At 38.6% G+C, this 24168-nt stretch overlaps 2 protein-coding genes across 5 annotated transcripts in view; one reads left to right on the top strand and one right to left on the bottom strand.

The window, feature by feature from the left end:
- LOC134754833 (extended synaptotagmin-2-A) overlaps positions 1 to 2456 on the top strand; it is a 53824-nt gene extending 51368 nt beyond the window's left edge. For all 3 annotated transcript variants that reach the window (XM_063691265.1, XM_063691262.1, XM_063691264.1), the window contains exon 24: positions 1369 to 2456. In XM_063691265.1, coding sequence (XP_063547335.1) covers positions 1369 to 1452 — 84 coding nt within the window. In that variant the 3' untranslated portion in view covers positions 1453 to 2456. The remainder of the gene's footprint in view (positions 1 to 1368) is intronic.
- A 998-nt stretch (positions 2457 to 3454) lies between these two features.
- LOC134754946 (nuclear cap-binding protein subunit 2) lies at positions 3455 to 23728 on the bottom strand. 2 transcript variants are annotated; one of them, XM_063691431.1, is made up of 4 exons: positions 23517 to 23728; positions 23193 to 23410; positions 21666 to 21768; positions 3455 to 3932 (listed from the first exon to the last, which is right to left on the bottom strand). In XM_063691431.1, exons 1-4 carry the CDS (start codon positions 23583 to 23585, stop codon positions 3834 to 3836), a joined length of 489 nt encoding a protein of 162 aa, XP_063547501.1. In that variant the 5' UTR covers positions 23586 to 23728; the 3' UTR covers positions 3455 to 3833. The 2 variants fall into 2 exon arrangements, with proteins under 2 accessions (XP_063547501.1, XP_063547500.1); XM_063691430.1 differs by having other exon boundaries at positions 23508 to 23722.
- Between the last annotated feature and the right edge of the window lie 440 nt (positions 23729 to 24168).

The following is a 24168-nucleotide window of genomic DNA, read 5'->3' as shown; positions in this document are numbered from 1 at the left end:
ATGAAAATAATTAAAAGTATTTTGTAGCCTGTTTTTTCTTGACAATTTTTGTGTATCATAGATAATCACTTTATTTTCTTAAACCTGAGTGTTGCCACCCTTACATGCTAAGCATTCAGTCACATATCATTATTTGTGCCATTTTCAATCAAAAGGGTACTTTTTGTCGGTTGTCAATAAGGCGCTATTTCCATACAGCTTCAATTTGAAATCAACCTTATTGACAAGCGACAATGTGGTACCTTTTGGTTGAAAATGTCACATTTTTCTTTTACAAAAAGTAGTTTTCACATCACTAGTTATCGGTTATTATTGACAATGGTTACACCTCTAGTCAACATTTCTTAAAAGTGACATTGACACATTAATAAAATCTAACCTAAAAAAATGTAGTTTCAACCTCAGAATAATAGCAAGCATAGAAGCCGGGCAAAAATGCTTCGCAAACATGTATAGTATACCCGTCCTTTACTTCCTTACGAATTAGATAATGTGTGGAAAAGAGATGCATATGTTTGTTATTTCTCATTTACGTACGGTGTCATAAGTTTTGTGCTTTGCTAAGGATGTTCTGTCGACTTTTTATATCGATAAATTATGCACTTTTACACTTTTAAAAAAATATTACGAAATTGGTAGTTAGACCAAGAAAAGCCTGTAACGATTTTCATAGCACACGCAGTTCAAGTGTTATTTATAGGTACGTCATAAGTTCATAGAAGTTTGACCATGCAAGTTTAAAATAAAACTTGCATGGCGTGTGCTACCAAAATCGTTGCACTTTTCTTGATCTAACTACATAGATAATAGGTAGTAACGAAATATACAAGGCCAGAGATGTATAAGATACCCTATAAAAAGTATCTTAAATACAAGATACTAGGAAGTCAAACATTTAAATATCAGATACATGATGCTTTTGGGAATGGTATTTGAAATACTTAATAGATGCAAGATAAACGACTAACTACGCATTACTAAACACAGATTTTACATCGTGGGTAAAGCACACACGTGCGATAACAATCTTGTATGTAAGTCAAGTACGTAAGCCAAGAAAGTGGTCTACTTGCGGATCCCTCATAGACAAAAAGTAATAGCGTGTTGTGAATACGATACCTTTTACCAAGCTCTTATTTTTGCCCGGCTCTTATTTATGCTCTAGTTATTACGTACGTAAAAACATGAAACATAAAGCTGCAACATAACATTAAAAAAAACTGATCTTCAAACATTCCAGCTTGGGAGGAGTTAAGCGAGACGAAGATTTACAACAGGCTAATTAACACATTTGATGATTCTGTGTTTTTTGACAAAGATTTTCAAATTAATAGTAAATACTGTTGAAAAGTTATTATTTTATTTCAGGTAATTGTGCATCTCAACCAGTATGATTTCCTGGAAGCAAAAACTCTTTGGTTTGACTTGTTGCCAGAGACACCAAGGGATTAAATTTGGTTTAAAAGACCGGCCTCTAGGAGGATATATCCAACGGAGACGTCACGACTGTAATTTGCTGTACAAAAAAATCTGCCAATTTTTGCAGGGGAAGGGAACGTCAAAATAGCCATGTCAGATAAACGTCTGTCTATTTTCGACAGAGGGGAATGCCTGTTAATAGCTACTCTATTTGGTTATATCCTCCTAGACCGGCCTACATCTAGCAAGGGAAAAACGCGCTAAGATTTCGCGTGCGATTGTGAAGCCAGTACGCACTTTGCGTTCCGATTTTTGTCTTTGTTTTTCATCATCATCAAGATTCAAAACTTTAGTATCGTTCACTTCGCAATGGTTCGCGACTCGTAATGCTCCGTGGCTTCCGCGCGCTATGTGTAGAGCAGCCTTAATATTACATTTTTTTATTTCTAACTAAGAGATTAACATCTTTTTTTTTTTGCATTTAAAAATACTTAGATAATTGCTAAAACTTTATGATCTGTTGTAATTAAACACCTTTTTTATTTTAATTTATTTTATGTTTTTACTCATTGAATGTAATTTTTAAGAATCAAGCATTTCATAACAATTAGAGCTAGTTATACCAAGAAAAATCTACAACGATTTTGATTGCATATGCAGTGCAAGTGTTATTTACGTCATAATTTCATAGAAGTTTCAAATATTTCATACTGCATGTGCTATTAAAATCGTTGCACTTATCTTGGCTTGCAATATCGGACGGTTTCCAATTCTGTAACTGATTTTCGATATTGGGTCCCAATTCCGGAACTGGTTCCGGAATTAGGGTTCATCATATTTTTATTAGATTTTTTAATAAAAAACAAATAATTGAAATTCTGATACTTTAGGTTTATTAAAGAAAGTATTGTTTTAGTAGAATTTAATTTGAAGTATTATTGATCGAAAAATATTAATAAATTGAGTACTGCCATCTTTGCACCTCTTATTTTAGCACCTTATTACTATGGTCACTTTTATTCACTTCAATGATACGGCGTATTTATTTGGGGAAACTGCGAATGCTGGCAAACCATCTGATGCCTAATTTTTTTTATATAATGTCTAAATATAACGGCTTCGTAGCCTACCTAGTAGGTACTAGGTAGTGGCTCTGTTTACGAAGATGAAGGTCCTGATGGGGTTCCGATCGCGGTAAGGGCATTTATTGTGTTAAGGTAAAATGATTATTTGTTCCCGAGTTAAGGTTGTTTTAAAAGTATTAAGATATACCTGTTACCTTTATGCATTGCCGACTAGTGCCCCAAAACGCAAGCCTTATTAAATGGGCTAAATTATTTCATTAGCACTTCATTACAGCCTGGTGAGAAAAAAAGCGTCAAGTAAATTTCCCGATTGCTTTTTCTAATGAAGTGTAAAATAATAATTGTAATGGCTCATAGACTTGAGCAAAACAGTGCTTTACATACTTTTTAAACGTTACGCTTTCCAAGCTTGGTTTTTTCCTTACTAGTTCGTATTAAATATATATTATTAATAAAATTACTAGTTCCTAATCCTAATTCAGAACATAATGTGCTGCTACAGGATCCGAAATATTTTATTCAGGAAGCTTCATTCTGAATGGGGTTGGCAACTGTCAAAGGTTTGCAGAGATGGCGCCATCATGGCTTGCTTCTTTTTCTATGAGATTGGCTTAAAGGGCTGGCATCGAGGACATTAAAAAAACAAAAATTTGACACAATCCTAAGGATTGACAGGGCAAGCTATGCTGGCGCCACCTGCTAAAAACACTTCGACCGGCCAACCCCATTGAGAATAAAATATCCAAATATTTATAAATTTTAATTTAAAGGTTTCGCGTAGGTAGGATTCTTTGCAAGTATGGCTTTGCTTTATCAAAAGAAAAAAAATGTTAAATGGTTGTCTATGAGGCATGCTACACTTCAGACTTATGTCAGCGACGGCTAATAACACCAGCATAGTTTAGTTTCTTGGCTATTTTCAATAGTAAACGTATTAAGTAATACCCAAGTAATGTTCCAGTGATTTATTAAATGTTAAAAAACATTACATCTGTTATTGTTGTTTCATAGTTTCTTTATGATTATTTGTATTGTATCTATTAACTTCATAATTAAATAAGAATAGTCATGCACATGTAGCTCATCATTTTGTATTAAATAATTTTCAAGTGTCTTATTTTCTTATTAAATATTTATACATGTAGTTGTTAAAATGCTTGTACGAGATTTTAATAAATACTTCTTAATAAAACATGTTATTTTACTTATATAAAAAAAACTTTATGAGTTTTATGACTATTTAAATTACATTCCATTCCAGTCTTTCTTAAGTTGTTATCACGCTTAAATAACGTAAGTTTACCCAACAGCAAAACTGCACCTTTGCCATCATTGGCGTTCTATGGTGTTTGGGGTGATCTTCTGTGCAATGATTTTACCATAGCCACCGCGCCCGCCGTCATAGTCTGTTCTATATTCATCCCGCACCTGTAATCAACATGCATCATTGTAAAGCACAAGATTAATGTTTTATTTGTAGGTGAAAAAAAAACCTTCTATTCCTTGCACAACTTGGATTATTATGGACAAAAATGTAGGTCAAAGTATTACTTCTCAAGAATGTTTCCACTGAAAACTATTACCACAGCTTGCCATGGCATCAAACTGTATTGTATAATTTTTCACATCTTTTATTTACCTAAAGAACCTGGCCAAGACCCGCGAAAACTGGCACATGCTTCACCGACAAGAGCCATGCTCTTAAATTATGATGATTTATTTACATAAAAAAACTATCTTTGTAGAAGCCAATAAGCACTTATTCCATTAAAGTATATTCGGATCATCTAAACACATTTTTGGGTGAGTTAAGAGTAACCCGGCGATAAATATTGCACATCGGTCTTTGGAAAGAGACAATTGGCGGTTTACGACAATTCGCGAACACTGGCGACCATGCGACTACCCATCAATTATGGTATTTATTATTTGTGACTATAAGTTTACATCAAATCAGTCACATGGAAACTTGAAATATGAAAATGGTAACATACTCACAGGTAGTGTGTGACAAAACTCTACAAAGCCATAATAAGCAGTCTCTTTCCAAAACTGATGTGCAATATTTATTGCCGGGTAGTGTAATGAATTTTTCCACTAAATTAAGTGGCTTGGCGAAACAGGCTTTAGGCTACTTTTCGCTCATGTCATCGCAAATATGGACATATTTGGTATCAGTGCATTCAGTGTGATGTCCTGAACACAAATATATGAGATGACAAGCGCGAAAGTGGTGGGGGTAGTTGCGTGACGTCAAAAAGTCGGCAGTACAGTTTTTTACTTTTTTTTAATCATACCATGTTGGGTATCAAATGAAAGGCCTTTGTGAGTAGATCACAAATATATAACATACTGTAACATTTTCACTACTTCGTCTAACAAATTATAAGAAAACGTTCAAAAATTTCACAATCCACAGTTGACTTTGAACTGCTCTAAATTGAAAATTACTGAATGGATTATTCCAAAATACATACCAAGTGACTGTGAATATCCTCTATATAACGTTAAAAAATAATTAACCACATATAACCAAAAATAAGAAAAGTACATCAAGTTGAAAAAAGTATAATTTTCTGTTACATTAAACTGCAACTATTATTTATTAAAACAAACAAAAAACCAGACTATTTACATATATTTTTGAAAAGGTCTTTTCACTAGCTTTCATTTGTTACCCATATGAAAAAAAAAAACAATCCCCCCCTCCCTTTTTTATTACCGGGCGCCATTTTCACAATTTATATAGCCCATATGAGATGTGGTTGAATTCGTCAGAATTGTGTTAGTGACATAGGCTATATAAATTTTGAAAACGGCGCCCGCTAATGAAAAAGGGAGGAAGGGGGGGGGTTGTTTTTTTTCTTACTATAGCAATATGGGTACCAAATGAAAGCTAGTGAAAAGAACATTTCAAAAATATATGTAAGTAGTCTGGTTTTTTGTTTGTTTTAATAATAGTTGCAGTTTAATGTAACAGAAAATTATACTTTTTTTCAACTTGATGTACTTTTCTTATTTTTGGTTATATCTGGTTAATTATTTTTTAACGTTATATAGAGGATATTCACAGTCACTTGGTATGTATTTTGGAATGATCCATTCAGTCATTTTCGATTTAGAGCAGTTCAAAGTCAACTGTGGATTGTGAAATTTTTGAACGTTTTCTAATAATTTGTTAGACGAAGTAGTGAAAATGTTACAGTATGTTATATATTTGTGATCTACTCACAAAGCCCTTTTATTTGATACCCAACATGGTATGATAAAAAAAAGTAAAAAACTTTGTACTGCCGACTTTTTGACGTCACAGCAACTACCCCCACCACTTTCGCGCTTGTCATCTCATATATTTGTGTTCAGGACATCACACTGAATGCACTGATACCAAATCTATATATATAAACGTAAAAGTCCTGACTGACTGACTGCCTGACTGACTGACTCACTTAAATCAACGCCCAGCCCAAACCATTGGACCTAGAGAGCTGAATTTTTCACAATAGGTAGCTTTTATGACGTTAGTATCCAAGAAGGGATTTTCCAAAATTCATCCCCTAAGGTGGTAAAAATGAGGTTGAAAGTTTGTATGGAGATCAAATATTGTTTTGAGTGCGGGACTTGAATCTTTGTATAAAGGCATATTATTAGAATACAAGAAAAGTAATTTAAGCGTTTTTAAATATTCATCCCCTAACAGGGTTAAAAAGGGGCAGAAAGTAAATCTATTACAAAGGCTTTGAAACTTCTTAGAAAGGCATTGTATAAGATTCTAAAAAAGTTATTTCAACGTTCTTAAAAATTCAACCCCTAAAGGGGTTAAAAAGGGGATGTAAGTTTAAATGTGGTACAAGCTAGGAACTTGAAACTTGGTAAAAAGGGCATTATATTAAAATAGACGAAAACTGATTACTTACACCGTTTTTGAAAAGTTTGTATTAATAGTTTCGGGAGCGAATTTTTTTTTTAAATAGTGGACTTGTAAATCTTCTAAGAGGGTCGAGAGGGATTATATCGGGAACAATTTTTTTCAGTTAGGGTCTTGAAACTTCATAGTTTGTGAAAGACAAATTTCATGCGTTGTATAATTATTAACAAATTATTGACCATCCTTACTGATATCTTTTGCTGCATAATGTTCTATATTATGCTCATGTAGAATATATAACCACCAACATACAAATCCACGCGTACGAAGTCGCGGGCAACAGCTAGTATGTCCATATTTGCGACGACATGAGCGAAAATCGATTTGCAGAAGACTTCTAGACCAAAAACCACCGTACTATAAGAGCAACCAATTGTTTTTGTGATAGAATAGGCTGTCATAGCTTTTTTAAAGCAGTATTGTGGTAACCAAGTACTGTAAAGGTGATAATAACAGGAGATCCTTTGAATTTGCTAACATGACTTGTAGGAGATTTGATAAGTACCCGTTTTTAGGGGTTTTTTTTTTCAAGGTAGAAAAATTAATATACTAAGTATTCTCTACTCCATAATTTTTTAGCTCTATATATTATGGGTGCGTATCGATGGCTGTAAATATTTTCGTTATAACGTTATATCAGTCGCAATAACGCTCATTTGATATAATTATTAAATGACATAACAACACTTAATATACTTACAAATGATATTATTATCGAAATTAAACTATCGTGAGACATATTTCAAAATATTTAGATCACTACAGTTACACTCACTAGAATTGCAGGAAAATGCATTTTTATTATTTCGCGGGCCATATAAGTAGTCTTTTCTTTATTTAGAAGGACCGGCGGGCCAGATAAAATCCTTTTTCACTTCACTCGCTCGGAAAACCTCAGTTTAAAGCGCGAAATCTGCGTGCAAAAGTTTATTTTATCCGCTAGCGTGCAAAAGTCATTTGAATTTCGAACACGATGAAGTCGATGAATTACGGCAATATTACTTAAACATTTTGTGTGTGCTTTTCTCTTGTTTATTTTGTTTGGGTTTGAGTGTGTTATGTCTTAAATTTGATATGTTAAATAGAGGGCAAAATTAAATATGATTATTTTTTTTTGTAACGCCCACAAGCTCGTCGGCGTGGGCTGTAAAATGGCCAAGTCGGCCAAGCTCACCCACATCATGGGGCCCGCCGTCTATAACAAGCTGCCCGACAGCATCACCAGCGCCCAGAGCTTGGGCAGTTTTAAATGTCGCCTCAAACGCTGGCTTGTTGAGCATCCGTTTTATGACTATGACGAGTACCTAAATTTCCACAAAAGGGATGTTAACTAGCTAATTCTTTTATTTCTATATTATTACGAATAATGTGATTTATGTGATGTTATGTTTATTTCAAATTGATTTTGTGTATTTGTTAACGGCATATGTAAATATGTTCCATTTTTATAACGTGTAAATTAGCTTTATGAATAAATGACTTATGACTTATTTCTTTTTGCATCTTTCATTTTCCTCGCTGTAGTGAGGTGAACAGTTGTGTGTTCCGCACGGCTGCAAAATTATTTGGCGTCTCGTGTCTTGAAAGCCTCGCTACGCTCAGGAATCTATCTTTGAACCATTCGCTTCACTCAAGGTTCAATCTTAGATTCCTTCGCTCCCTCAGCTTTCAATTTCAACACTCACGCCAAATAACCACTTTGCAGCCTTGCATAACAAATAACTATTGTGGGCCGGAGCTGGCCCGCGGGCCGTACTTTGCCCACCACTGTCCTATACCGACCTTATGAACTTATGATATAACGTTTATTTCATCTATAGTAGAATTTGGGTGAGCGTCAGGATGTCGGGTGGTCCTCGGCGATTTCAACGAAATATTTATAAATATATTGTACTTTCAGTGTACCTTTAATAAAAACCAGTGTACCTCTCCCTAAAATGAGATATTTAACAAAAAAAGGTCCACCCGCCATTCTGACGTCAGGATGGCCGGTGGACCTATGAAATCTTGCATTATACCGCACTAAAAGTACAAGGGCAACACTAAAGTTCTTAGAAAAGGCTGCTCATATAACAAAAAGAGGCATATTATTTCATCATCATCATCATCATGTCAGCCGATAGACGTCCACTGCTGGACATAGGCCTCCCTCAAGGCTCGCCACTCCGACCGATCCTGTGCCACTCGCAACCACCGAATTCCCGCGACCTTTACCAGGTCGTCGCTCCATCTCGTTGGAGGCCTACCGGCAGTTCGTCTTCCGGTACGCGGACGCCACTGCAGAACCTTCCGGCCCCACCGGCCATCAGTTCTGCGAGCAATGTGCCCCGCCCACTGCGACTTAAGGTTTGCAATTCTGCGAGCTATGTCGGTGACCCTGGTTCTTCTGCGGATATCATCATTTCTGACTCTATCACGCAGAGAAACCCCGAGCATAGCTCTCTCCATTGCCCTTTGCGTGACCTTGAGCCTTATTATGAGGCCCATCGTTCGCCCACGTCTCAGATCCGTATGTCATCACTGGCAACACACACTGGTCAAAGACTTTTGACTTAAGACACTGCGGCAATTTGGACGAAAAGACTGTGGAGCTTCATGAGATCAGCGAGCATCGCACTGAGGTCCTCCATGGTTTCAGCCATGACTACGATGTCATCGGCAAACCGAAGGTGAGTGATGTACTTGCCATTTACATTGATGCCTCGTCCTTTCCAGTCCAGAACCTTGAAGGCATCCTCCAATGCAGCGGTGAACAGCTTTGGGGAGACTACATCTCCTTGTCTGACTCCCCGCTGCAATGGAATAGGCTTCGAGCTCTGGCCCTGTAGTCGGACGGACATGGTGGCGTTTTCGTGCAGACACTTCAGCACTTCGATATACCGGTAGTCAATTTGGCACCTTTGGAGAGACTGCAGCACAGTCCAAGTCTCGATCGAATCGAAGGCTTTTTCGTAGTCCACAAATGCAAGGCAAAGGGGGAGGTTATACTCCTCAGTCTTCTGTATAACCTGCCGCAACGCATGTATGTGATCTACGGTACTATAGCCTTTACGGAAACCTGCTTGTTCGGGAGGCTGGAAGTCGTCAAACCTGCGTGCGAGACGGTTCGTGATGACTCTCGAAAACAGCTTGTAGACATGGCTCAGAAGTGAGATGGGTCTATAATTCTTCAGCAAGGTGTTATCACCTTTTTTGAAGAAGAGCACCACCACACTTCTGTTCCGCGCTTGCGGCGTTTTTCCTTCGCGCATGACGGAACTAAACAGCGTCTGAAGGGCCTTAAGGACTGGTTTACCACCCGCCTTCAGGAGTTCGGCCGTAATTCCGTCATCACCTGGGGCTTTGCCATTCTTAAGTTGTTTGAGAGCCATACTAATTTCGTACAGGCTGACGTCCGGGATATCTTCGGTATAGTGTCGAGTTCGTCTAGCTCTAGGGTCTCTAGCTAGATCCATGACGGGTGCTCGGGTTGTTGTGTATAACTGTCCATAGAACTTCTCGACTTCTCCCAAGAGCTCAGGGTTGGATGAGATGATCCTGCCGTCGTCGGTCTTCAGTTTTGTCAGTTGGCTTTGGCCAATAGACAGATCTCTGGCAAACACCTTCGAGCCTCTGTTGCGATTGATAGCCTCTTCAACTGTTAGTATTGAATCGGCGTATATCTCGCTTCAGAGACTTCGAGATCAACAGACTTCGATGTTCGATGACGACTGCAGAATCATCTCACGCCTCACCTCCATGAGCTTGAGAGTGGAGTCCGAGAGTTTCTTGGTTCTTGTACGACGAGTCTTGAAGAACTTGGACCCGACCGTATGAACAGCTTCCACAAACCCGTCGTTGTAATCGTCCAGGTCGCTAGCTAGGCATTCGAACCGGTTTTGAAGTTCGAGCTGAAAGCTCTCGGGGTTTTGGAGCTGGGCCGGTGCCGGGCGGAGCGTAGACTTTATCAGTCGAGATCTCTCAAGCCTAAATTGAATATTCAGTGTGCCTCTTACCATACGGTGATCGCTCCCGGTTTTGACCGAATTGATCACAGAAACATCACTGAATATTTGCTTCTTCGTCGACATGATAAAGTCGATCTCATTCCTTGTTGCACCGTCAGGGCTCACCCAGGTCCACTTCCTGTGCTCACGTTTCCTGAAGAAGGAGTTCATCATATAGAGTCCTTCCTTCTCCATGAAACCAGCCAGTAGGTGGCCCCGGTGATTCCTACGCCCCACTCCAAATTGCCCCACTCTCAGCTCTTCACCGTCTCGTTTGCCCAGCTTAGCGTTGAAGTCCCCCATAACAACTGTGAAGTGAGTTTTGGAGCTATGCATGGCTCTGGAGATATCCTCATACATAGCCTCCACCTCATCGTCGGAGTGTGTCGAGGTCGGCTCGTAGACCTGTATGACCTTCAACGAATAACGTTGAGTCATTCTGAGTACAAGGCACGCTACCCTGTTCGACACACTCTCGATCTTCACCACGTTGTTTACGAGGGACTTGTGGACGATAAACCCGACACCTCCCTGGGACCGTTGTTCGCCCTCCCGGAAATAGAGCAAGTTGCCGGAATTCAGAGTTATAATGTCCTCCCCCTCTCTACGGACTTCCGATAACCCTATGATTCCCCAACGTAACCTGCTTAATTCTTCCTCCAGTTCTAATAACTTTTCGTCGGTCCGCAGCGTACGGCAGTTGTATGTTGCCAGGGCCAAGGGTCGTCGGTTATGGTAGCCGGGCCTCTGCCGGTGATTCACTGTAGCACCCCCTGCCCCGCCATTACCCTGGCCGCTACCGGAGCCAGGAATAGCGGGGCTGCCGGGGACTAGGGGTCTGGGTTTTATTTGTGTCTGCATTATTATTATTATTTTTTTGTTTTTATCCCTTGGGGGGGATTGCCGTAGTCGCCACGCTTGGCAGGCGGGTTGGCGACCGCAGTTTGATAGAGGTAGTTCTCGGAGGACGCTGCTGCCCATCCACCGGATTTCCTTCAGTCGCCTCTTACGACACCCACGGAAAGAGAGGGGGGGTGGTGCTATTCTTACCCGGCACCACACGGGATTAGGCATAGGCATATTATCTATGAAAATATAACTTTATAATTTTTTTGAGGTATACAGGGTGGAAATAGATTTTGGGTCAGTGAGGGCAGCTACCAGATCCCGTTGCTAGGCGAAAATGGTCTTAGGAGACCTTCCTTCGATTTCAAATTAATGAAGATTGGCGTTTACAGATTTTGGAAAAAACATACAGGGTGCGAGAAAATGGTCATTTTTGACAAACTTTTTTTTTTGATGCCAATCGATCCCATTCCTGTCCAGATTCAAAAGCTTGTATGGGACCAAAAAGAAATTTCCGGCTAGAAAAGCCATAAATCGAGAAAAACTTTCCCCATACAATTTGTATGAAAATGAAAAAAAGTTTTTTTTTACATGTATTTTTTTATGTCAATCGATTCCATTTCTATCCCGTATCAATAGTTTCTTTGGGGTCAACTTTCGGTAATGAACAAAAAAGCCAGAAATTAAAGAAAACTGTTTTCATACATTTACTATGGAGAGAGAGAAGTAAAACTTTATTCTCATTTATCTGTCACCCTAATTCGTCCTCCTATGCTGAATGACTGTATGAGAACACTACAGTACTAAAATTTTAAATAACAATAAATGGGAATTTTAAGTTATTTCTCTTGGTTCGATTAAATTTTTAACAACAAACAGCAATGCTGGAAAGCTTGAAGCCAATTAGCACCTTAAATTTAAAAAATCGAGCGGGGTATTTTGCGAGAGTTTATAAAGTGTTATAAAAATGACGTTGAATCAAGAAAGGTTAGAGTTGTAAATGTATGAAAACAGTTTTCTTTAATTTCTGGCTTTTTTGTACATTACCGAAAGTTGACCCCAAGGATTCTCGCATCCTGTATGTTTTTTCCAAAATCTGTAAAAGCCAATCTTCAATAATTTGCACAGAGTTTTGTAACGTCTCTTATAATTTGCTTGTCGTACTTCACTTAGTCTTTTAGTAACTAATCACTTTGGCAAATGTAATGTATTCTTCCAAAGCAGTTTTTATATATTTTTAGAGTAAGTTTTCTACAATTTTTATTGTTGTGTATTGTTGTTGACCGGCGGGTTAAACAGGCCCGTAATAGTTTGGGACTAGCGAGACTGTTCTATTTTATTTTATATATAGTGCGTATAGTATTTATTGTATTTATTATTTTTATTTTTATGTCCACTGATGGATGTGACGACTCATTTTATTCTGCTTGCAGCTTGTCCAGCTCTTTTAATTCGGTTGACGAGCCGAGTGAACCTGTTACGCTTGGCACGTCATTGAGAAAAGAGTTTCATAGTAATAAAAATGTTTTCAACGTATGCCATATAAACGCTCAGAGTATCTTGAGCCACTTCACTGATTTTCTTGATTCGTTTTCCTCGTGCAATGTACATGTTATTCTTATCAGTGAAAGTTGGCTAAAACCTAGCATACCTTCAACTTCCTGCAGCCTCCCTGGTTTCGTCCTACTACGTAACGATCGAACAGGCAAAGGCGGCGGAGGTGTAGCGATGTATCTTCGAGCTGACATTCCCTATAACATTGTCGATTCTTCTCCCTCACAATATTCTGGCTCCATGGAACATTTAGTTATTGAGGTGAAGCTTCTTGGCGTGCGCATTATGTTAGGTACTGTGTACTGCCCACCAACAATTGATTATTTTTCATCTCTCGAGGTGCTTCTGACGGGTATTGGTACTGAATGCGCCCATCATATTGTTATGGGAGATTTTAATACAGACCTGCTGAGAGATAATCCCAGGTCGCGGAGGCTGAGAACCGTTATTGTTTCATCTGATTTTTCATTATTGCCTTTAGACGCGACGCACCACAATAACGACACCTCAGATTCCTGGTTAGACCTGATCCTTACATCGTCGCCTCAGCACGTTTCGAAATCCGGACAATTTTCTGCACCTGGCTTTTCGCGACATGACCTGATTTATGTTTCATACAAAATCAAGCCTCCTAAATCGGAACCAATAGTCGTTCACTTACGTGGCTTTGCACGAATCGATGTTAACCAATTAAAGGAGGATGCCACTGGGGCCGATTGGACGGGCACGCTGCGAGCACCAACAGTTGATGATAAAATTTCTCAATTCAACTCCGTCCTTCTGAAGCTGTTTGATGCTCATGCTCCGGTTCGACCAGTTCGGCTAAAGAGGCCACCAGCTCCATGGATCTCGAAAGGTGTGCGTATGGCGATGATGAGGAGAGACAGGGCTTTCCGTGCTTACAAGCGAGATCGATGCGATGAAAACTGGCGGCTTTTTAAAGTTGCCAGAAATCGCTGCAACCAAATGGTAAGAGCAGCGAAACGACGTTACATACACGACAACATCTCGACTTCTTCCCCAGCGGACACGTGGAAATCCATCCAAATGTCAGGCTATTATTCTGGGAAGCCAACCACAACTAGTGAAGCTTGGTGCGGTTTCTATCGCGTCGATCTTATTTGATGGCACCATCATTCCAGTATCTAAACAAGTGAAAGATCTCGGCCTTGTTTTAGATCCAAGCCTTACCTGGAATTACCAAATCTCAGAAGTTAGTCGGAAAGTCTGTTGGACGCTGCGTAATCTCTACAAATTTAAGACTTTTCTCCCAGTAGGTACCAAAAAACTACTAGTGCAGGCTCTAGTTTTGCCAGTCATTGACTATGCGGACGTATGCATGACTAATATCTCGCAGGAGTACCTCAATAAACTTGACCGTCTCATTAATAATGGCATACGTTTTATTTTCGGCCTTCGCAAATACGACCATGTTTCTTTCTATCGACGTCAGCTCAACTGGCTTTCCATCCGTCGGCGTAGGTCCCTTAGAATCCTGAGTATATTATTTTCCATCTTGTTCGAGCCTTCTACACCAGGATATCTTAAATGTAAATTCACTTTTGTCGCCCCCCGTCCAGGCTGTGAACTGCGTTCCTCCCGCTCACTCAAACTCTCCATCCCTTCTCACCGTACTGGTTTTATGTCCAACTCTTTCGCCGTTGAGGCAATCCGTCTCTGGAATTCCCTCCCTCTCTCGATTCGATAAGCCCCAAGCAAGCCTGTTTTTAAGTGTCTACTCCGCAAGCATCTTCTGTCAGAAGAATTTAAATAATGTTCGTCATCTTGTATGTACTAATATGTATTAGTTTATCTTTTGTATATCATATATCCATGGTAGGCATAGTATTATTTGCACTGGGTACATGAAATAAAGTAATATATATGTAAGTTTATTTAATTATAGTATGTATAGTATGTATATGTAAGTTTATTTTCGGTAGTGTGTATTATTTATCGCTATATTTTTTGTTTTAAGTAACCTATTCTGCTTTTTTTTTTGTTCAATGCCTGCACCTATCACTGTTTCTGTTTAGCCTGGTGGTTGACTGGTAGAGAATGCCTTTAGGCATTAAGTCCGCCATTTGTACTTTATTTGTTATATTGTGCAATAAAGTTTAAAATAATAATAATAATAATAAGTTTCAGCGAACGGTCTCATAGCGAAGAGTCTCGACCAACACCTTGAGAGACTCTCGCTAGGTGGTTGGATCAAGGGTCAGATGCAGAAGGCGGTGATCTTGGACACGGCGCGGATAGTCCGCCGGTTCCTCTCTCTGCGGCCCTGACCACCGGCAGCTTGGGCCCTGCCCCGCTGCTGGCGGCACCCTAGGTTAGGTTTTTTATAATTTGTTTATATGTATTTTGTATTGTTTTGTAATTGTTTTTATATTTTACTTTTATATCCATATTATAAAAAACCTAACATAAGAAAATGAATAAATAAAGAGAATAATAATAATAAAACCTAACATAAGAAAAATAATAAATAAAGAGAATAATAATAAAAAAAATCTGAAAAAATCAAAAAAACATCCGCTGACACTGACAGACGTCCTTTTACATTTCTTTTGATAAAATATATTTTAAATGTGGTTTTTGCCCTAAAATAGTGATAAATACTCATGTGTGAACCGAGTTATTACTACACCATGCGGACAATTGATATTTTTCATTATAGACACCGCGACCATGGGTCGCAGTCGCATTACAACCGTGTTGACATTTGTCATACTTCACCGGCAAACCGGTATTCGCCGCTACAGAAAGCGTGTGGATCGATTCCAGCAGAATCGTCTTTTTCAAAGTGACCAAAGGAAGGTGTACCGAAGGTGGGAGGAAGCCGACTCTCGTGTGTCCGACGTGAGGCTACCGGATGCTACTGCCATGACTGATTTCTGGCGTAGCATCTGGTCAGTGCCTGTGGAACACACGGAGGGCGGTTGGATAGACGTTGTCGAACGTGAGTGCGAGAACATCGAACCTATGGGGGCTATCACCATCAGCCCCGATGACGTAAGTTGTGCCATTCGTACGACCCAGAACTGGAAAAGTCCTGGACCGGACGGATTGCACGACTTCTGGCTAAAATGGTTTCGATGCTCGCACGCACGGTTGGCAACGCAGTTCCAACAAGCCCTAGAGCTCGGTTCCCTCCCACCTTCCCTAACAACTGGTGTAACCTTCCTGCTCTACAAGTCCGGTAGTACCACGGAAGCAAAGAACTACAGACCCATCACGTGCTTGCCTACTCTTTACAAGCTCCTTACATCCACTTTGAGAGCAAAAATTAACGCGCACATTGTCGCTAACAACATTTTGGCCTCCGCTCAAAATGGATGTAGGGTTGGGTCCCGTGGTACTAAAGAGCTCCTCCTCATAGACATGACCATATGCCAGCAAGTTCGGCGGAACAGGGGGGCCCTCTCGGCCGCCTGGATTGACTATAAGAAGGCCTATGATTCGGTGCCTCACTCATGGCTGAGAAGGGTATTGGAGCTGTATAAACTTGATGCAGCTTTAATATCCTTCCTAAGTGCGTGTATGAGGCAGTGGATCACAGTCCTTCGTCAACCAGGAGGTGGAGATGACCGCCCTGGCCCGCAGGACTTTATAAGGATCGAGCGAGGAATATTTCAGGGTGACAGTCTGAGTCCCCTGTGGTTCTGCCTAGCTCTGAATCCCCTCAGCACCCTGCTGAAGGATTCAGGGTTAGGTTGCCAGCTTCGGAGAGAGGGTGAAGTCATTTCTCACCTTCTGTACATGGATGACCTCAAGCTATTTGCGCCAAATAACCAAGACTTGATGGTGCTATTAAAAACCACAGAAGTTTTCAGTACCGCCATCAGAATGGAGTTTGGTGTCGATAAGTGTGCGGTTATGCATGTACAGCTGGGGGAGGTTGTAAATTCAACAAATTTACAACTTTCTGAGACAATGTCTTTCAGATCTATCTCTGAATCAGAAACCTATAAATACCTTGGTATGTCACAGTCGTTGGGTATTGAGGGCGAGGGTATTAGACGGTCGGTGAAGGAGCGCTTTTTCAGTCGGCTCACAAAAGTCCTTAACAGTCTTTTGTCAGGAGGCAATAAAGTGCGCGCCTTCAACGCCTGGGTAATGCCCATACTCATATACTCCTTTGGCATACTAAGGTGGACTCAGACCGAGCTGGACGCCCTGGATCGGAGGGTCCGTCTACTACTCACCACACACCGTATGCTACACCCACGCTCGTCAGTTATGAGATTGTACATCTCACGGAAGTGTGGAGGTCGAGGCTTCCTTAACGCCAAAGATCTCCACAACCGCGAGGTGTGCAATCTCAGGAATTATTTCCTTAACAACGAGTGTGGGATGCATCGTGATGTGGTGGCAGTGGACAGGCACTTCACGCCGCTCTCCTTGGCAAACGAGAACTGGCACAAACCTCCCGCTGGGTGGTTGGATCAAGGGTCAGATGCAGAAGGCGGTTATCTTGGACACGGCGCGGATAGTCCGCCGGTTCCTCTCTCTGCGGCCCTGACCACCGGCAGCTTGGGCCTTGCCCCGCTGCCGGCGGTACCCTAGGTTAGGTTTTTTATAATGTGTTTATATATTTTTTGTAATGTTTTGTAAGTGTTTTTGTATTTTACTTTTATATCCATATTATAAAAACCTAGCCTAAGATGAAAGATAAATAAAGAGAATAATAATAATAAGTATTTGTATTTAATCATAATTTTGTTAGTTTACTTTATTATGTTTATATATATATATACACAATATTTGACTTTTTTTTGGTTCTATTTCTCGTTATAATTTATGAATCTATCCTGCACCAACATTTATGTCTCTGTTTGACCTAATGGTTGACTGGTAGAGAATGCCTTTTGGCATTGTCCGCCATTTGTACATTTTTCTTTGCTTGTGCAATAAAGTTTAAATAAATAAAAAAATAAAAAATAAAATTTGAAATCGAAGGAAGGTCTCCTAATGTTTGGAGAGCCGGCAGTAAAGTTTCGAACCAACGTGATACCGCGATGAGATGCATAATGGTTTCCCATAAAAGTGATGCTAAGTCCGAATTTGATAGTCTGCCACGGCGGAACTTGCCGAAAGTACAAAAAAGATAGCCACTTCCGGTGCGAAAAAGGGGGGGGTCATTTAACCCATCTGATACTGCAATAATAGCTATGGCATCAGTTAGAAATTTACTGGTAGATACAGAAAAGCGAAATCTGCCAGTATGATTCCTGCCGGAATTGCTTGGCATACGCTCTCAAAGGTGGCCATCAGGACCCATAAATTAACCCATCTGATACCAGCATGAAACCAATTCCAGTCGCTAGATATGAACCTTCTCTTCAGGAATATATAAGTCTGCCAGGGCGTTTTCTGCCGAAACACCTTGACATACGAGATTATGTAAGCAACATCCGTGGAACCCGTATTTTGGAATTGTACAGATTACAGACATTTTAATTATTGCAGGCTTATGATTTATTACCTAATGCTTATACTTGTATATTTTTATGTCATTAATAACATATATTTCAAATTTATTAATATACACAATATAATTTGGGCATTAATTTAATACCTGCTTACGGCTTTGTACTTCTTTGTTTGCCTTATAAAGGTGGTAACAAATTAGCTACCGATATCTTTACAGTTGATAGTACTCGGCTCCTGAAGTATATGTAAGTATGAAACATTATAGGTTTTATGATGTTATTTTGAGAAAATTGGAAAACAAATTTGCTTTGTAAAAAACTGTTAATGAGATAATTAAATGAGACCTCATTGAACAGATTCTAAAACCTCTTTTAAATATAAAACTTAACTGGCCACTTCACGTTGAGAAATCAAATGACACGTTGACAATGACATTTAAGACAAACAAGCAGTTAAATACATGATGATTATTTTTTAGATAGAATTATAATTTATTTATTTTGTTCGGTAAATAAAATAAAAATTATGAGAAATTTTCCTCATTTCTATTAAAAGTTAATTGTTCTAGTGTAAAATACCATCTCGTAAAATTTCTGTAGCTAATTTGTTAGCACCTTATATATAAATAATAAAATAATTTCAAATTACAATATCCTTTATTTACCAAAATGAACAAAATTATTATTATTACATACTTATTGTAAACGGGTGTGAAAAGACAGGATTTTCAACGTCAAGGACGATTTTTACCAATAATCCAAATATGAACATTTTACATCATTTTTTGAGTCCCTTGTTAGTTTTTCAATTGTGATGACTCAGGAATAAATATATGTTTTCATCACACAAATATATGCCCTTATCGGAATTCGAACCCAAGATCATCGGCTTTGCAGGCAGTAAGTAGGCCAGACTGGTCGTCAATAGATTAGTTATCTCAATTTGTAGTGTTATAAAACAACACCCTGAATGTTAAACTACGTAATTTTTGCGTCAACGTCAAGAAATGTAGGGGAGAGGTGGGCATGACGGGATACTTAATGTTTCAAGTCCAATAAAACTGAAAATGCTATTCTTTTTAAGTTTTTGTTATTTTTATTTTTATATTTGGTAATCAGCCTTTCATAATCAACACTTACTAGGAACTCTCTAGTTAGATAATTAAATTAAAAATAAATTAAAATGGCCAAAGGTGCCTTCTCTCCATCTTGCCCCCTAGGTATGGTAAGATGGAGAACCCCTACGGGACAAGATAAGAATGATTCATAGAAATATTATATTTTGGGCCTAAACAAAACTTCAATTTTTGGCTATTGGAACCATCGTCTGATAACTTCTCACGAACTGTTTTACTTTTATTTCTTAAGTCGTCTGAGGAACATAAAATGTGTTTACAGCTAACATGTACCCCATCTTCCCTTTATAACAGCATCCACCGCTTTTTTCTTGGCCTCTAACCACTCTCCTCTATTTGACTTTCTTTTATACTTTTTCACCGTTCTACAAGAGAAGAATAAATAAATTCAAATCCGCAATTCTTCATCAGTTTATCACTTTAAAACTACGGCCGTCAAGATGTACCCCATCTTGCCCCATGTGCCTAATGAAATTCGAAAGTTTTTTGTAAAAAAAAACCGTACTTGAAACCTAACAAGTCCTTAGCTGTTGGCGTGATTGCTGGGCCATAGGAATAAACTAACAGAATATAAGTGCTGGTGATAATAAGGAAACAAACGCAAACCAAATAAAACACAAAAACCGGCCAAGTGCGAGTCGGACTCGCGCACGTAAGGTTCCGTACCATAATACCATTACGCAAAAAACGGCAAAAAAGTCACGTTTGTGGTATGGGAACCCCACTTAAATATTTATTTTATTATGTTTTTAGAATCATTTAGAATAATTTGTTCATCAATTGTGCATTACAGGTAATGAATACAGGTGTTATAAACAATTAGTTATAGTTTGTTGTTATAGCGGCAACAGAAATACATCATCTGTGAAAATTTCATCTGTCTAGCTATCACGGTTGATGAGATATAGGCTGGTGACAGACGGACAGACAGACAGACAGACAGCGGAGTCTTAGTTATAGGGTCCCGTTTTTACCCTTTGGGTACGGAACCCTAAAAATAACAAGGAATATGGCAAAAACAGTTTTTTTGCAAATAAATAATTAACGACACCATTTGTCTAGCCGGTCACTGTGCGAACTGATTGCCATGATGGCGACGCAACGTCATGCACTAACGGGATTCTGATGGTTGGTCAGTCATGTCGCCATATAAAGCCGCTACCCCGTCTTACTCGTCTTGCCCCTCTCTCCCCTACATAAGATAGTGATTAGATACACCAAATAGGTAAAAAAACGCCTCAAGCGTAAAAGAAACCACCAAAAATCATTTTATGTCGCATTACAAGCCTGATTTAGCTATGAATACTAATACCCCCTTATTCGTAAAACTTTACGAGCCTGAATTAGTTAAATTATGTTTTATCCTTTTCTTACAAATACATAAGTCAAAATGACAGACAAAGACAAACGATTCATATAGCTAATTCAATGACTATCAATCATATTAATCACATTATTTAATTTATTTTACCTTAATTTATTGTAAATATACATTATTAATAAAGTAATAATATACAAATATAAGCATTGAGTAATAAATTAATAAGCCTGCAGTATTTGAAATGTCCGTAATATGTACAATTCCAACATACGGGTACCACGGATGTTGCGCCACAAAATCTCGTATGTCAAGGTGTTTCGGCAGAAAACGCCCTGGCAGACTTATATATTCCTGAAGAGAAGGTTCATATCTACCGACTGGAATTGGTTTCATGCTGGTATCAGATGGGTTAATTTAGGGGTCCCGATGGTCACCTTTGAGGGCGTATGCCAAGCACTTCCGGCAGGAATCATTCTGGCAGATTTCGCTTTTCTGTATCTACCAGTAAATTTCTAACTGATGCCATAGCTATTATTGCAGTATCAGATGGGTTAAATGACCCCCCCTTTTTCGCACCGGAAGTGGCTATCTTTTTTGTACTTTCGGCAAGTTCCGCCGTGGCAGACTATCAAATTCGGACTTAGCATCACTTTTATGGGAAACCATTGTGCATCTCATCGCGGTATCACGTTGGTTCGAAACTTTACTGCCGGCTCTTCTACCAATGTGGAAAATACATTTTTGACCAGTGACATAGACAATATGGTAAAACGGGTACTTATCAAACCAACCTCGTATGAGGGTGATACTGATTTTGGTATATATATGACAAAGAAAATAATTTATTGACCACTTTCTGATACATAATGATAGAAACATTAGAAACAGAGGAAACTATTACTCCTGGGCTGTACCATGTTGTAAGATGATAAAACCTTAGCTTTGAGTTACTTACCTGTCCACCTGTTTTCCCACGTCCATACTGACGCCCCTCAATGAAGCCGGCGTCCCAATCACATCTGATTATTCTGTCATCTAACCTCGTACCATTGATATATCTGTAAACATTTATTACATATAACAATGATTTGTTTTGAATAAAATAAAAAGATCCAAAAGAAAGAACGATATTGAACAAGATGATAGATATTGAGTTCGTGTATAAAAATTGAATTACCAAATTGTACCTGAACCAAATAACAAGAATTCGTTGACCAACATTTATATATATTGATTAATGTAAAAAGATGATAACGCAGTGGTAAAAAAAAGAAAGAACATGATAAATATAATGTTACATCCACTGGCTTGACAAGTTATGGCCATACCCCGTTATCAGTGGTGAAATTTTAATGAAATGCTAGGGTTGGCGCACTCACTCCTCCACCGTGCGGGTAAGATTCCGCAAGCTATTGGGTACAAGTATGCATATGGGGTAATTGTTCGCATCAAGAAAATTTCAATTAAATAATCGTTATTTAATATTCTAAGTAAGTTAGAATAACTATTAATACTATTTAAGATATTTAATAAATATACGAGGATAGGATATTGATCAGACAATTTTGTTGACAATTCCATTTAAATCTTCTTGATGCGAACAATTTCCCCGCATGCGTACTTTTAGCCAATAGCTTGCGGAATCTTACCCGCACGGTGGAGGAGTGAGTGCCAACCCTTGCATTTCATAAAAATGTCACCACTGATAACGGGGTATGGGTATGGCATACAAACAAGATGCACTTGAATAGGATAACATGGATAATCATACACATATATATTACTAGCTTTTGCCTACGACTTCGTCTGCATGGAATTAGTTCAAGCAGTTAGAGTAAGTATAGCGCCTAGCATGGATAAAATCAAATGGCAATAATTTTGAGCATTATATGCTTAATTGCTTCCATTAATTGACAGGCAATTCATAAATTTTCTCATTTCCACCCCCCTTTTCACCCTTGCTAGAGATTACTTCCGACATAAAAACTGTAAGTATAGCGCCTGGCATGGATAAAATCAAATGGCAATAATTTTGAGCATAATATGCTTAATTGCTTTCACCAATTGACAGGCAATTCATTAATTTTCTCATTTCCACCCCCCTTTTTACCCTCTCTAGAGATGACTTCCGACATAAAAACTATCCTATGTCCTTCTCCAGGACTCAACTATTTTAAACTAAATCCATTCAGCGGTTTATATGTGAAGAGATAACAGACAGACACACTTTCACATTTATAAAATTTGTATGGATGTGTAATGCTAATCATGTAAATACAATATCAAAGTATCTACATTCAGGTTTTACTATATAGAATATGTATGCTTTCTCTGTCTCTAAATTTATTCTAAAGCTACACACAGCAAATGAGAGAGAGTCACAACAAAATTAGGACCTGTAAATCACTACAAAATAAATTGGACACTTGGACATTATTGTATTGCACATGAATATGTACAAAGCTGTAATAACTGCAAGTACCTCATACAGTTTTCTGCATCTTCTCTAGCATAGTACTCAACAAAACAAAATCCACAAGGAGTCTTCTTGTACTTGTCCAATCCCATGATTATCCGCCTAATATCACCACACCGCGAAAATAATTCATATATTTGCTCTTCTGTTGTATAAAATGACAAATTTCCTATGTAAAGAGTTGCAGTCGTTCGAAGTAACTTCTCTTGTTCGCTTCTGGATCCCTAGATATAAAAACGTTACAAATTATATTTGTGATCATTTTATGACAATTACAAGCTGCAAGTCTTGAATAGGTGGGATGAAAATTTGGAAACTTGCTTGGCAAACCTTAAAATGTTGGTCACGGTAGGAACTAATTTCGATCGAAGAGTTCATTGAGTCATAACCTCGTTTCATTTTGTATTAGGTTAATTGTTGTTGTACACTATTATACTCTTAAAATAATTGTTGTTATAATATAAGACTTCACTAAGGTTTAAACAAAACACAGTAATGTTTGCTCAATTACAACCAATTCACTTCTTGACACGAAGCAAGCTAAGCTAAAGCTAAGCTATTCATGAAATTTCGATGTCGCTTCGCGTTGGTTAAAATGCATTTAAAATGACATTTGGGTGGCGTTTACAAAGTAGTTGATCGTGTGGAAGATGGTTCGCTGTACGATTAGGTACGAACGTCTATTAGTTCTTTTTTCTACTCGTCGAGTATAATCTGTGTATTACGACTTCATATGCAACACTACAACCTTACTCTTTTCAACGTTGGATAGTCTATGGCACTTCCGACTTAAGCATAAGAATTTTATCGATACGGTTTAGTCAAGTATAAAAATGGGACTTCCGGTTCGAACGCCACTTGATAGTGATAGTAGCCTCGTGATTATTTGTTTTTTGCTCATTAATATTGTTTAGTGTAATATCGATAGCTTTATTATACAATAATCTAATGTGGTAGTGTGCAGTGAATGGAGAATTAATCT

The sequence above is a fragment of the Cydia strobilella genome, chromosome Z (genome assembly GCF_947568885.1).
Source record: "Cydia strobilella chromosome Z, ilCydStro3.1, whole genome shotgun sequence".
Taxonomy (NCBI): Eukaryota; Metazoa; Arthropoda; class Insecta; order Lepidoptera; family Tortricidae; genus Cydia; species Cydia strobilella.
The sequence above is the reverse complement of the archived record's forward strand: the minus strand, read 5'-3'. Positions and strand labels throughout refer to the sequence as shown.

Bases quoted from the DNA above. Each gene is read 5' to 3' on its own strand.
- LOC134754946 (XM_063691430.1), bottom strand. From the start codon at position 23,585: ATGAAACGAGGTTATGACTCAATGAACTCTTCGATCGAAATTAGTTCC. The intron at 21,769-23,192 runs GTACTTGCAGTT...AAATGTTTACAG, and splicing joins GATGCAGAAAACTGTATGAG to ATATATCAATGGTACGAGGT. The intron at 3,933-21,665 runs GTAAGTAACTCA...TGTTGATTACAG, and splicing joins GTGGGAAAACAGGTGGACAG to GTGCGGGATGAATATAGAAC.